Below are 15,876 nucleotides of genomic sequence, written 5' to 3'. Positions count from 1 at the left end.
CTTGGGAAGCCCCTTGACACATAGTAGGTGCTCAGTAAATAACTGTTACATACAAGAGAGAAGGAGAAGATGGTGGTGACTAACATTTATAGTGTACCTACTACACATCAGACACTTTGCTTTAGAAGGATGGATACTTTCATTTGATCTTCACAAAAAGAGTGCTTAGATGAGGGGTTTTTGTGGTTTTTTTTTTTAAGTATTTAGCTTTTTAAAGCTTATAAACAGCATTGTCAGGGATAAATCTAGAACTGAATCTCAACACATGCCTTTTCCACCCTAACATACGTCTGACAAAATTGAGGGGAATAGTCATGCAAATGGCAACCACACGTATGCACAATTGAGCAAATACATTAGAAGCAGTTAAGGAGAGGGTGAATCATGGGGACCTGCATATTCAATTAGGGTGGAGGTGGGGAAAATTACCTTATGACCAGTCAATCAAGAAAAGTGCGGAGAATAAGGTGGCATTTCTGGAGAGACAGAAGGGAAGAAGCTTTCTTTGGCTAGGTGGGGAAAGATTCAAGGCAGGGGTGGCCTGGCAGAAGTTATCAGCATCCTGGTGCTAAGTTGTCTCAGCTTGTCCGACTCTTTGCAACTCTTTGGACTGTAGCCCTCCAGGCTCCTCTGTCTATGGGATTTCCCAGGCAACAATACCAGAGTGGGTTGCCATTTCCTCCTCCAGGGGATCTTCCCGACCCAGGGATTGAACCCACATCTCTTACATCTCCTGCATTGGCAGGCGGGTTCTTTACCACTAGCGCCACCTGGGTGGCTACTCAGTATCCTGGGATGGTACCCAAGAGGAACATGAAAGAAAGGTACATAGGAAAGCAGGAATGAAGTGCTACAAAATCTATCTACAGTCTTTGGAGTAGGTGACCGAGTTCTACTTTTATTTAATCCTACTTTTATTTCTTCTCCTCCTTTGGTTCTTCTGCTTTTTAAAGGCGGAAGATCTAGATCTTGGCATGTGTTAAATCATAGTTTGTATATATTTCAGCCTTATGATCAAAGTATCTAAGATAAAAGAGGCAACATGAAATTAATAAAAGTAATTGTACTTCATTAAAAATGTTTACAACTATCAAGGCAATTTAATAATGAATGAAAGTAGTAATATTATGGATTATGAAGGAGACTTGGCTACCTTTTCCCCAGGCCTTGAGAGTATTCTTTTATCTTCCTACTTTCAAGTATTGGAACGTCAAACAGCAGAAGGCTGAGCAAAATCATGTTTACCCAGACCCGAAGGGCTGCCAGAGTCTAAAAGGATAGACTTGGAAACCCACTAAGTTAGAAACGCCTGGGGTGCTTGTTCAAATGCACCAACCCAGATCAACTGGTTAAGAATTCTTATGGATGGCACTTTAGCATCTGCATTTTAAACAAGCTCCTGAGGAAACTGTAAGGGGTACGTAGCATGTGTGTGGGAGGCGATGGAATGCCCAGGTGGAATGCAAAGTAGGAACGCATGCATGCTTGGTGAAACATACTGAGTGCGCTCTGGAGCACTCCACTTACAGATAATTAAGCGGGAAGCCTCGGCCTCATAGGCATCGGCATTATTTACTGTACTCCTCAATTAGAACACTTTGAATAGGTTCCAGCTTTGGTTCCCACGCAAAAGTTCCACCCACCCGCATCCCAGGAGGCCCTTTGAGTCCATGGTCTCTTTTAGTTTTAACCATTTAACTTAGATACCAAATGGAACCATTTCTGAAAACAAACAAACAAACAAAAAATGGGTATTTTGTAGTCAGATATGTTTTACTTAAACCGCACTGCCCAACCTCTGAGCAGTATGGTTCTGAAAAGGCTATTTAACTTCTCTGAGCCTGTTTATTTGAAAAATACCAATCCAATACCCTCCTTGTTAGGTCTTTATGAAAATTAAGTGACATAAAACACACCAAATGTGAATTATGCATACACTGATTGTCAGTTATAATGCCGGACACATAAGTAGGAGTTAAACAAACATTAGCTTTGGGGGCTTTTTTTTTTTTTCTTTTTATTTCAAAGACAGGTTAAACACAAATGAGTTTAAAGTAACTCACTTAAAATTTGGGTGCTGCCTAATTCCCATATAACTAGTTGGGTCCTATTCATGTCATTCCTATTAAGGTCCTAACTTGCTTCAGTCGTGTCTGACTCTTTGAGACCCTATGGACTGTAGCCCGCCAGGCTCCTCTGTCCATGGGATTTTCCAGGCAAGAATACTGGAGTGGGTTCCATTTCTTCCCAACCCAGGGATGGAGCCCACATCTCTTCTGTCTCCTGCACTGGCAGGCGGGTTCTTCACTAGTGCCACCTGGGTGGCTACAAAGGACCAACTTACAGGTCCAGTCCCTCTGCTGTCCAGGTGTGCATCTGAGATGCCTGGATAACAATTCCTGAACATTCCTGACTCTTGTTTTCAAATCAACAGTATAAAGGGAGGGTGCTAAATAAATTAGTTTTAAAAACATGCAGTTTTTTAAAAAAATAAAAGGGAGGGCAGGAGGAAGAGAAGTCAATGAGATTGTGATAGAGATGATGATCTCTTCAGCAGGCCCTTCTCCACCTCTCACTGAATTTCCCATCTTTCTCTCTCCAGTTTCCACATGTCCACATCAGGATGGATTGTCTGTAATCTGTCTGCTGTCTCCTTTCCTTTTTCTTTCCATTATCTTTTTTCTCCTTCCTTGCCTCCATAAATATTTATTCAATGATTACCATGTGCAAGCCTCTGTACTGGCCCTGGGGATGCAGACATGAATACGGAACATGGGCAGGGAACAGGCATCAGGGAAGCTGAAACGAGGCGGAGCTGGCTCTGCCTGAAAGTTAGGGAAGGCTTTGAAGAGGAGCTCTTGTGAGACTTTTGTTAATATGGAAAACATTTGGGTAAGATGCATTAAAAGGCAATAAAAATGCTCATAGGTTGAACATTCCAATAGCAATAAAAGAAATTGGATGATTCCTCCCACAAGTAAAAATGATAAACTGTACGATAGTGGTGGCTTAATCACTCAGTCGCATCTGACTCTCGTGACCCCATAGACTGTAGCCCGCCAGGCTCCTCTCTCCATGGGATTTCTCAGGCAAGAATATTGCAGTGGGTTGCCATTTCCTTCTCCAGGGTACATTATGATTAATTGGGGCTTACCCAAGGAATGCCAAGTTGATTTAACATCTGAAAATTAATCAATGGAACTCACTATATTAATACAAGATGAAAATCAGATGATCATTTTAATAGAAAATGAGAATTGCAGGAAGTGCAGCACTTATTCATGATAAGAACATAAAGAAAAGTAGTGAGAGACGGAATCCTCTTTAACCTTATAGAGGGTATCTACAAAAAGCCTGCAGTTAACATCATTCTTAATGGTGAATGACTGCATACTTTTTCACTTAAGATCAAGAACTAGGCAAGGATTTCCATGCCACTTCTAGTCTATCGTCTACAGTCCTGGAGGTCTTATCCAGTGCACTCATGGAAGAAAACAAAGACAGACAAGGTAAGGGGGAAGTAAAACTGTCTTCCTGCAGAGATGGGCTGATGATGCATCTAGAAAAATCCCAAGAAATCTACCAAAAAAAAAAAAAGCTATTAGAATAATAAATGAACTTAGAAAGTTCTCAAGATAAAAAGTAAATATACAAAAAATAGTATTTTGACATTGTGATGGTTTTTAAATTTCCACAAATTCCTTGGCAATTTTCCCTTGAAAGGATAGATTCTAACGTCCTCTTCTTGAGTGTGGACTAATCATAACAACCGCCTTCTAATAAATAGAATGTGGTGGAAGTGACAGCAAGTGACTTCTGAGACTAGGTCATAATAGTCACTGCTGTTTCTGCCTTGTTCTTTTGGATCACTTGGTTTGGGAACCAGGAGCCCTGTTTCAAGGATACTTGAACAGTTCTACAGAGAGGCCCATGGAGGGGAATTGATTTGTCAGCAGCATCTTATTGACCATGGAAGTGAGTCACCTTGGAAGTACATCTTTTCGCTTCAGTTAAGTTATCAGAGATTTCAGCCCCTCAGTCCCTGAGTCTTCGTAGACACCAGCCATCCTAACTGGGCCCTTTCTAAATCCCTTATCCATAGAAACTATGAGGTGCTAAACAATTACTGTCATTCCTTCAAGTCACGAATTTGGGGCATGACTTGTTACATGGTGATAGATAACTAATGCACACATACAAGAAATGAACAATTGGAAAAGGGAATAAAAAACTGATTCTGATTATAGTAGCATCAAAATTCACTTAGGATTCAAATTAGTTTAAGGTATGTAAGACCGATATACTAAAAACTACAAAAAAATTGCTCAAATTGAAGAAGACCTAAATAACTAGAGAAACAGTATTTGTGGATGGCAAGACTCAGGTTTACTGACATGTTGATTCTCTCTGATTGATTTAAAGCTTCAATGCAATAGAAATCAATAGATCTTTTTTTTGACATGAACAAGTTTTATTTTTAATATAATTTCTAAAGGTTACACTTATTACAAAATATTTGCTTTATTCCCTGAGTTGTAAAACGCACCCTGTAACCTATCTTATACCCTATAGTTTGTACCTCCCAGTCCCCCTACCCTCTGTAAACCCTCTCTCCTCCCCACTAGTAACAATTAGTTTGTTCTCTATATCTGTGAGTCTTCTTTTCCTGTTATATTCACTAATTTGTTATATTTTTTTAGATTCTACATATAAGTGATTTCATATAGTATTTGTCTTTCTCTGTCTGACATAAATGAAATAATTCACTTAGCATAATAGCAAAATTTCATTCTTTTTATGGCTGAGGAGTATTCCATTGTGTGTGTGTGTGTGTGTGTGTGTGTGTGTGTGTGTGTATGTAAATAATATATATATACCACATCTTCTTTATTAGTCATCTGTTGATGAACACTTAGGTTGCTTCCATGTCTTAGCAATTGTAAATAATTTTGTAAATTGTAAATAATTGTAAATTGTACAATTTGTAAATTGTAAATAATTGTAAATAATTCATCTGCTATGAACACTTGGGGGCACATATCTTTTCAAGGTAGTGTTTTTGGCTTTTTTTTTGGATATGCATCCAGGAGTGGAATTGCTGGGTCCTATGATAGTTGTAGTTTTAGAGGAACTTCCATACTGTTTTCCATGGTGGCTGCACCAATACAGATTTCCACCAACCAGTGTACAAGGGTTCACTTTTCCCCACATCCATTAGAGATATTGAGTAGAGTTCCCTGTGTCATACAGTAAGGTCCATATTAGTCATCTATTTTACATATGTGTTGTCTGTTTAAGTCGTGTCTGACTCTTTTGCGACCCCATGGACTGTAGCCTCCCAGGCTCCTCTGTCCAGGAATTTCCCAGGCAAGAATACTGGAGTGGGTTGCCATTTCCTCCTCCAGGGAGTGCCTAGTGATGGTGGCAGAAACTAAGGATCCAGACAAGTATATAAGCTTTCTTTAAATTGTTTTTCTAATTAGTTAATTTTTGGCTGTGCTGGGTCTGTGTTGCTGCAAGCAGGCTTTCTCTATTTGCAATACATGGGCTTCTCATTACGATGGCTTCTCTTGTTGCAAAGCATGGGCTCTAGGCACGTGGGCTACAGTAGTTGTGGCACACAGGCTTAGCTGCCCTGTGGCATGTGGAATCTTCCCGGACAAGGGATCAAACATGTTGCACTTGCATAGACAACACATTCTTATCCACTGGATCACCAGGGAAGTCCCAGTATATAACCTTTTATCCGGGAAGTGTTCCCGAGCTATAGTGAGGCCAAGGGGGTGTGCCAGCATGATGTCTCCCAGCTTATGTTCCCTGGCTAAGTCTTCTTAGCCTCTAGAGGGGTGGAAAACCTGAAGCCTGTCTGAAGCTGAAGCTCCAGGCTAAGTAAATAGGTCTTTTTCACAGGAATACTTGGGTTTTATTTCCACTTGCTGTCTGTGCAGTGCCCTGGGGGTGTCTGCCTGCTGAGAATTGTCTTTCTGATGGTTACAGCCCTGTGGAGCTCAGGAATGCCAGTGTCCTTGGCCAGCAAGGCCAAGGGATCAAAGGGTGTCCCCTGTGTGGATTGCACATGCTCAGCGACTTTAGCAAGACTGCTGGGGAGTGTAGTGGGTGGGGCACACTCACTGGCTTCAGAAAGACAGCTCTCCAGCCCCAGCCAGGAGGTGAGAGAGTGGCGCAACCACTGTGCCTGCAGACTTCAGCAAGGACGTGGGACGCTGTCGCCACGATTCACCCCTGTCTGCTTAGCTAGGCAGTTGGGAGGCTGTTGTATCCAAGCTCACCAACCTGTTCTAGCATGCTAGGTGGAGAGTGCAACAACCAGGTCCATCAGTGCCTCTGCCTTCGGGAGGGTTTGGGGATTTTTTTTTTTTTTTTTTTTTTTTTGCTCTTATTTATTTATTTTTGGCTGTGCTGGATCTTGGTTGCTGTGCGAGCTTTCCTCTAGTTGAGGCGAGTAGGGACTACTCTTTAATTGCAGTGCATGGGCTTCTCGTTGCTGTGGCTTCTCCAGTGGTGGAGCTCGGGCTCTAGGGCACACGGGCTTGGCAGTTGCGGCTCCCTGGCTCTAGAGCACAGGCTCAGTAGCTGTGGCACACAGGTTTAGTTGCTCTGCAGCATGTGGGATCTTCCCAGACCAGGGATCGAGCCCGCATCCCCTGCACTGGCAAGCAGATTCTTTACCACCGAGCTACCAGGGAAGCCCAGGAGCTTTTCAATTGTCCCCTGCCTCTCCAGCTGATGCCTTTAGACTGACAATGAATCTCCTTCACGTATGGCCCTTTTCAAGACACTGTTATTCTGCTCACTCTGGGGGTAAGACCACATGCAAAATCCTTTAATAGGGGAATTTCACATTCCTATAGCACTTTGGAATCCTTGGAGCTCAGCCCTGTTGGGTCTCTAAGGCAGGAGTTTTGGGGGCTCATCTTTCTGGGGCAGACCCCAAGGGTTGGGGTGCCTGGGGTGGGGCACCAATCCCTTACTCCTCCTGGAGAAGCAGTAGGCTCATGAGAGTCCTCTTTGTCCAGTGTTGCTGCATACAATAAGGGAAGGTCTTTTGCAAGACCATGTCTCTACCTCTCCTACCTGCCTCAATGTATTCCTTTTATTTTGTGTTGTGGGAAGCATTTTGTCTAGTTTTCTGATCTTTTTCAGAGGGAAATGTTCCACACTTAGCTGTAGATTTAGTGTGTCCATGAGAGCCCATGAGTTCAGAATTTTTCTACTCTGTCATCCTGGACACTGCCTTAAACCTTTCTAGATTAAAATGGGGGATATTATATTAATTTGTTTCCTTGAATAACCTCCTCTATTTTTATGAAGTCAGCTGGGACTCTTGGTGAACACAGAACATGAGATTGGCTTGAATAAGTCTGGGTGTGCTGGGGTAAGCAAATCCTTTTGCAATATTGACCAAGGCACTGTGAAGGATTACTAATGCTCTTCCTATCCCCCTATGCTGGAGGACAGTTTTGAGAGTGCCCTTGTAATAATTCTTACTAGGCAATTATCCCTCAAGGATTTTGGCAAGAACAATAGGAATATACAGAAAGCCAAGATCTGCTTTAGTAATTCAGCAGTCATATTTTTTTTTCTTTTTGACGATGAATATCAATCTTCTAACCATATATTGAGCTATAACATGTTACATGGTTTGAGTTGCCTGGATTGTTGCCTCAGCCTTCTACACATTCTGTTGGAAGCCTCTTTTGTCCACTGCTCAGGAGGTTGGCATTTTGTCATTTAAAATGCAAATCTATTAATGTTACTTCCACTTGTCACTTTAATAGTCTTGCATTGCCCCTTCATTCCCTCCCTCTGGGCTTCTCTGAATTTTTTCTTGCCTACAGGCTTTTACATGTTCTATGTTCCATGTGGAACATTACTTCACATTCCATCACATATCCCGATTGGTCTGCCTAATTTATACTTGCTTTTGTGTCTTAACATAAACTTTACTTTCTCTTAAAAGTTTTCTCGTCCTCAAACTACTCTTCCCTGTTATTACACAAATCACACTTTAAGCATTGTTTTCTTTTATTTGTCTCTATTTTTTACAAGAAGGTAAATTTTGTTAGAATAGAGACCGTTTGTCCTGTTTTTCATCATAAATACTCTGTCTAGCACATTTTAATGGAAAATCATAGATGAATAAATTATATCATGACTTGATCTATCAGTTCTGACTCAACAATTCTTAGTATATTTATCCATATTAGGAAGACCTTCCAGGTCCTGCTACTCTGAATACAAAACCAACATCACGATCCTAATTCACTCAATCTACCGTGGCATTCCTCCTCCAAAGAAAAACAAGTCACCTAGCTTCTTTTCTGGGATCAACAGCACCTTCACATGGCATAGAGTTCACGGCAAAGCTTAGTTCCACACCTACTGAATGAATCCGATGTGACTGATCCCTTAATTAAACAATTCTTTGTAATATAAATAAAATTCTACATAGTTTTCATGTTTGCTGTTGAGAACAAAGCAGTTTAGTTAGAGAAATTATGAATTACACTGCTTCATTGGCTCCTATAAAAACATCTTGGAGTAAGAAAGATGTCTTTTGTTTTCTCTCAGTTATATATATACTTCTGCATCTGTCTATTCTGGAGGGAAATCAACCCTGAATACTCATTGGAAGGACTGATGCTGAAGCTGAAATTCCAATACTTTGGCTGACTCTAAGAGCCAACTCACTGGAAAAGACCCTGATGCTGGGGAAGACTGAAGGCAGGAGGAGAATGGGGACAACGGAGGATGAGATGGTTGAATGGCATCACTGACTCAATGGACATGAGTTTGAACAACCTCCAGGAGATGGAAGGACAGGGAAGCCTGGTGTGCTGCAGTCCTTGGGTCGCAAAGAGTCAGACACAACTAAGCGACCAAACAACAATAATATACGCAAATATTGGCAAGCTGAACGTTTTCATACGAAATTCCTCCATGTCCTTCTCCCTCACTACTTTTGGGATCCAGGACTGTTAAGATAGGAGAGATTTGAAAGCAAAGATTTCAGGTAGCAGTTGAATTTTGCATTTTATCAAAAATAGGAGGGAGAGTAGGAGTGATTCATTGTCTCAGTATCTTGCTGTCCTTAAATTTTGGAACAAAGAATCAAAGCATGGTCTAACTTGAAGAAAGGAGACCTCATTCCCCCTCGATACTAAAACAATTCAGCAAACAACAACAAAGATGAAAGCCAAGTAGTCTCAAAGGAAGGATCAGATCACAAGGACAGTAAAACAGACCACTATTCCCCTGGTCAGAATTCCTGATAGGGTTAAGCTAGTATTATCAAGAACAACAGAACCAGAAGAGGCAATAATACTCAGACAAAAATACTCTTTCAAAGGTAGATATGACAGGTGGTTGGTATAACCACCCTGTAAGTTGCATATTTGTAATTAGAGGTTAGTGTCCACATCATATCCGTGTAGGATACTTGGATGTTTGGTAAGAACTTCCCCCTTGTCTTTTTGCTGGTGATGTTTCCTGAAGAGGTTGCAAACCAGCTGTTGAGGGCAATTCCAGCTATCAGATACAATTTTAGGGGTTTAGACAGTGGCTTTTGTTTTTTAAATCCATATTTCTCTCTTGAGAAGCTAGAGGACATGGAAATACTCCAGGACATGTCTGGGTGACAACAGTCAGTAGGTGCTGAACAGCTGACTCCCTTTCAATGGACCCTGTCTTTGCTACAGTTGTTTTCACTTTGGTTTACTTTTACTGATCCCTTTTATTCACTTATATCACCTTCTTGTCTCCTTTCGGCATGCATATGTACACGCTCAGTCTCTTCAGTTGTGTCCAACTCTGTGGCTCCATGGACTGTAGCCGACCAGGCTCCTCTGTCCATGGGATTCTCCAGGCAGGAATACTGGAGTGGGTTGCCATGCCCTCCCTTCAGGAGATCTTCCTAACCCAGGGATCGAACCCCACACCTCTAATGTCTCCTGTATTGGCAAGTGGTTCTTTACCATTAGCACCACCTAGGAAGCCCATTGCAGGCATGATCCCCCTGGGAAGCCCCCTGCTTTAGGCACAGGAGTTTGCAATTCCTACTCTACAAAGATTGTCCCTTCTCATCCATCTCTACTTCCTCAAATTCTAGTCATCATTCATGGTTTATCTCAAAAGTCAACTTTTTTCCTTTTCCCAACAATCAGATGTGAGTTATCCCTATTTTAAATACTCGCAACATTTCTAACACTTCTTTTGTAGCCTATACAGTATTCGGCAGTAATATTATTCTTATCTGTATTTTATTTATCTTGTTAGTATAAGACCTATAAGCTTGTACATTCATTCACTCATTCATTCAGCAAAAATTTATTAAGTACATGTTGCCACATGCTAGGTAAAGTCCTGTGGATATTGCAAAGAATAAGAGAAATGGGTATATCAACCATACTTTGACTAAAAAAATCATAAAAAAGAGAACTGGAGACAGGCTCCCAAGGAGAAACTGCAATCAGGATCTTTCTTGCTCATCTTTGCTTCCACTGCAGAGCCTCAGAAAGTGACTTGTACTTAATACTCAGTTGGCATTTGTAGAAGTGAATTTCTGGCAATCCTCTTAACATAGTTTATGACATAGTACTTTAAGTAAAAGTAATAGAGTTATATTTCTTCAAACAGCACTCTAAAAACCAGTTTTCATTAATATATGCTAATCACTAAACATTTCTTCATCCATTCCAGTTACTCTGAATCACCAAGGTTTCATCTGGAAATAGGACTCAAAAGTACTGAGATGTCCCTGTAAATTTAGTTACCTGGGTAACTGCTGAAAGAGAGGCGACTGCTGCTGGTGTCTTTATCAACGATGTTGAAGTCCCAGTGTTTATATATCCTGAGCATGGCTGCATATGTGTACCAGCTTGAGTGAGCAAAAAAGATGTTCTCAAATCCAGGAAGAACCTAGAGCCAGAATCACAGTGAAGTAAACAGGTAACTGACTGCAAATGTGGGACATGTACAGGGAACTGACATCTACTGAGGTGTTTATTGCTATATTTGGTAGTGGAAAATTAACCTTTAATGTACACAAGGCAGATTCCATCCTAGCTTCCAAAATGGAAGATCCTGGAAGGTAGGGGTGGCAGGTACATACGGCATGAGAAAAACGATGGAAGAAACAGAAGTGCTGTGTGCATGCTAAGTTGTTTCAGTCGTGTCTGACTCTTTGTGACCCTGTGGACTGTAGCCTGTCAGGGTCCTCTGTCCATGGGATTCTCCAGGCAAGAATACTGGAGTGGGTTGCCATGCCCTCCTCCAGGGGATCTTGCTGACTCAGGGATTGAACCTGCAATGGTAGTGGATTCTTTACCACTAGCATCCAAACAGAGGTAACATCATGTACATCCAATTCCCTCTATCAGTTCCTTCCAGTTCTTAACTTCCATGACAGAGGAACCCATGAGGTGATATGTAACTACAGCAGGGGTGATGAGACGCCATGTTTGGGTGACATATAGAAAGAATCTCCACGGACCAGAAGAAGGACAAAGAGAAAGGCTACGGAATGACTCACCTTAATAAGGGCAGAGCAATGTCCCATGTCCCATCTCTTAAAAAACTTCAGGCTGGAGTTTTTTGTGGGAGAAAGTGAGGGAATCAGATCCAGCAGGTCTCCAATAGCATTCAGGAACTGAATCTGGAACAGGGTTATGGGCTGGGGAAAGACAAAGACTGTACTTAACATTGACTTGTTACTATCATGTCATTTTCTATTGGGAGGGTTCCCCTTGTTAGGTATCCACTACATCATTCCTTTGTGAAGAGTCCATCATGTAACAGATACCAAGATATTTTTGTACTTTATAAAATAATTTTTATTACTTTATAGTTTACGAGACATTTTGGCCCATTATCCACAGATTCGAGGAGTGGGTCCCAGGAGAGGAAAACAAACAGAGCGCTCTGCTTGCATTTCTCTACCCCAAGGTTTTTCAGTCTTGGCACGAGTGATACATATGTACATGTGTGCATGCCCAGTCGTGTCTGACTCTGTGACCCTATGGACTGTAGCCTGCCAGGCGTCCCTGTCCATGGCACTTCCCGGGAAAGAACACGGGAGTGGGGTGCCATAAGATCTGTAGTGGAAATTCTTTTCACTCCTGTCCTCTGTTTGCTCAAACCTCAGTCCTATCTCCAGTTTACCACTTGAATTGGTTTCTAGGATAACTCTCTAGACTTTTAAAAATGCCTTGTGCTGTGCTAAGTTGCTTCAGTCGTGTACAACTCTGCAACCCTATGGACTGTAGCCTACTAGGCTCCTCTGTTCATGGGGATTCTCCAGGCAAGACTGCTGGAATGGGTTGCCATGCCCTCCTCCAAGGGATCTTTTAAAAATGCCTTACAAATATATTTTTTAAAACATAAATGACAGTATATGTTATGTGTTTCTTTTCACCTTGATTTTTTTTTCCTCCTCGTATCTTTTAGTATCTTGGGGACCTTTCCATATTGGATGTAAAAATCTTCCTCATTCTTTTAAATAGTATGTCAATGAATGGATGCATTATAATGTTTTTAATCAGTATTTTATTGATGGGCTTTTAGGTGGTTTCTAGTCTTTTACTATTAAAGACAATCTTCCAATAATCAGCCTTGGACACATTATTTTCTACGTGTGTGACTTTGTGTAGAACAGATTTCTAGAGATGATTTTGATTTTAATAGATATTTCCATATTATCTTCACAGGGCTTATTTCAACTATACTATTACAGCCTCAACAATGAATTAAACAATTAGTTTATTTTCAATTTGATAAGGAAAAAACAGTATCTGGTAGCTACATTTAATGTAGAACATTTTTAAAGTATTGAGTTTGTTAGAATATTGCTTCTGTTTTATGTGTTGTTTTTTTTGGCCATGAGGCATGTAGGATCTTAGTTCCCCAACCAGGGATCGAACTCCTCTGCACTAGAAGACGAAGTCTTAGCCACTAGACTGCCAGGCAAGTCCCCTCACTGTAGTTTATCTCGCTAAGTCGTTTTAGTCGTGTCCGACTCTGTGCACCCCCATAGACGGAAGCCCACCAGGCTCCCCCGTCACTGGGATTTTTCAGGTAAGAACACTGGAGTGAGTTGCCATTTCCTTCTCCAATGCATGAAAGTGAAAAATGAAAGTGAAGTCGCTCAGTCGTGTCCAACTCTTAGTGACCCCATGGACTGCAGCCCTCCTAGGCTCCTCCGTTCATGGGGTTTTGCAGGCAAGAGTACTGGAGTGGGTTGCCATTGCCTTCTCCGTAGTTTATCTTGGCATTTATGAATACGTCTGAGTATATGTTTAAGAATCTTTGGATTTACTTTTTGTGAACTATTAACATGCTTTATTTTTCTACTAGGTTATTCTTTTTTATCTACTTTTAAGAGCTCTTTAAGTCTGATATGAATTGCAAGATTTTTTTCAGTTTGTAATTTGCCTTTAAATTTTGTGCCTTTATTTTAAAAATCAAGAATCACATCATAATATGAAAGAATGAAGATGTATATGCACATTTTAAGAAAAAATAATAAAAATAAACTCCTATGTACCTGCATCCCAGTTAAAAAATAGACTATTTTAAATAGAATATTAGCCGTACCTTAGAAAGTCACCAGTCTCATTTCTGTTCCCCACCAGCAGTAACCACTCTGCTAAATTTCATGTTGTTCATTACTTGCTTTCCTATCATTTTATCATCTATGTATAAATCTCTAGGCAATATATTTTAAAAACTTTGCTGGTTTAGAATATGGATAAATGGAATCATATCATGTGCTTTCTCTTGCTCAAAATTATTTTTTGACATTGATCAGTGTCGATAGTGTGGAAATGGTTCGTTCATTTTCATTCCTGTATGGTATCGCATTACATGAACATATGGTATCACAATATACTTAGGATAAACATTTGAGATGTTTACAGTTCACAGTAAACAATGGTGCTGTGAACTTTTACATATGTGGACCCCATGTTCAAAACTGTATCTAATCTCTGAGTGGATCTGCCAGGTTGTAGAATATGTATTAACCTCAAATGTTTCAAGTAATGTCCAGTCCTTTTCCAAAGTGGTTGTTTAAGAGTTTACTTACACCAATAGTGGTTTGGATTTCCCAATTCTGATGTGTAATAGGATTTCACTGTGGCTTTATGATGCATTTTCTTGAAATTGTGCATTTCCTCGCATGTTTATTGGTCATTTGTGCTTCCTCTTCTGTGAAGTTTCTGTTGACATTTTGTGCCCGTTACCCATTTTCCTACTGAGTATGTTCTTTTTAAAAATTTCTTGACATTCTTTATGTATTTTAGATACAAATCCTTTGTCAGTTAAATGTTTGAAAATATCTTCCCTTGGTTTGTAGCTTATTTTTTCACTCTCTCTATATTTTTTTTTTATAAAAAGAAATTCTTATTTTAATTAGTCAAATTTCCCAATCTTTTTCTTCATGGCTAGCACTTCTATGTCTTGTTTAAGATAGACCATATTCTCCTAGGAAAGACTAAACGCTGCTGGGTCAAGGCTGTTGTCATTACTTCTAGGCTTTTTCAAGGGACAAAGAAAGGAGTTTGTTTTTTTTTTAAGGAAGCTAAAAGTAATGATTTCCTACCTATATGTTAATTTAAAAATACACAGCATGTTCACTTCATTAACATTTCTTGTGCTGAAAATCTTGTTATCTAATATACTTCTTTGCTTTATCTTTATCTATCAAACTCTATCAGACTTCAAAATGGCAATATCAATATTTTTACTAACGTAAGATTACAAGTCAAGGCTGCCTATTTATGTTTTGGTGATTTTCTTATCCTTAGCATCTATTCCACTGAGGATGCACTGTTTTTTGAGGATAACTGTTTTTTGCTCATTTGTTTTGCCATGCTGTGTGGCATGTGGGATCCTAGTTTCCTGACCGAGGCTCGAACTCATGCCCCCTGCACCGAAAGTGTGGAGTCCCAACCACTGGACCACCAGGGAAGTTCAATAACTCTGTTTTGATGTTGTCTAACTGTTGCCCATATGGTTATACCATGAACTTGATGTACCATTAAGTATATTTGTGTGCATTTGTTTTCAGGTCTTAGGAATCACTTTGCTTTCAAAAATTTTGTTAAGTATGAACAGCATTTACATGGTTTCAAAGTTAAATGGAAAAAAACAAGTTATATCCAGAGAAATGTAGCTTTCATTTCTGCTCCCTCCATTCTCTTTTCATTTATCTTTTAGTTATTGGTTTACACTTTCATTGCTGTTTCTCCTTGAAAATATGAGTAAATCTATCATCTATCTATCTATCATCTATTATCTATCTATCATGTATCTATCAATCATCTATTATCTATCCAGCTCAATTTCTTATGCAGAAGGCAGCACACGATATACACTGGTCCTCACTTTTTACACTTAATAACAGATTCTGAAGGTCAGTCCAGAGCAGCACATGGAGACACAGCTCATTCCTGTTTACAGCCACATCATTCGTACAGCCAGTCTTCCATGTCTTTGGCTGTTTTCAGTCTTTTCACTACTGTAAATCATCTTTAATGAACAGGCTTATATTGCTGCCAGTGAACCTTTGTGATAATCCTGGAAATCTTGTGTCAGAGGATAAATGAGTATGTGATTTTGGTGCTGGGTGCCAAACTGTCCATAGCAGATATGCCATTTTGTATTCCCACCAGTCTTTCAGGAAAATATCTTTTCCCCCCATTACCTGTTAACACAGTACGCTCTCACACTTTGGAATTTTTGCCAAATTGATAAGTAAGAAAATATTTCTCAGTACGGCTTTCCAGGTGGCTTGGTGGTAAAGAATCCACCTGTGAATGCAGGAGACATGGGTTCGAACTCTGGGTCGGGAAGATCCCC

The 15,876-nt window shown here is 40.3% G+C and overlaps 1 protein-coding gene across 1 annotated transcript in view; it reads right to left on the bottom strand.

The window, feature by feature from the left end:
- Window positions 1-15,876, bottom strand: part of PLBD1 (phospholipase B domain containing 1) — a 91,794-nt gene that overhangs the window by 23,049 nt on the left and 52,869 nt on the right. Inside the window, exons 5-6 of the mRNA XM_068971311.1 lie at window positions 11,552-11,692; window positions 10,794-10,938 (exon numbers count right to left, since the gene is read on the bottom strand). Coding sequence (XP_068827412.1) covers window positions 10,794-10,938; window positions 11,552-11,692 — 286 coding nt within the window. The remainder of the gene's footprint in view (window positions 1-10,793; window positions 10,939-11,551; window positions 11,693-15,876) is intronic.

The sequence above is a fragment of the Capricornis sumatraensis genome, chromosome 4 (assembly GCF_032405125.1).
Source record: "Capricornis sumatraensis isolate serow.1 chromosome 4, serow.2, whole genome shotgun sequence".
NCBI lineage: Eukaryota > Metazoa > Chordata > Mammalia > Artiodactyla > Bovidae > Capricornis > Capricornis sumatraensis.
This window is presented reverse-complemented; position numbering and strand designations above follow the sequence as displayed.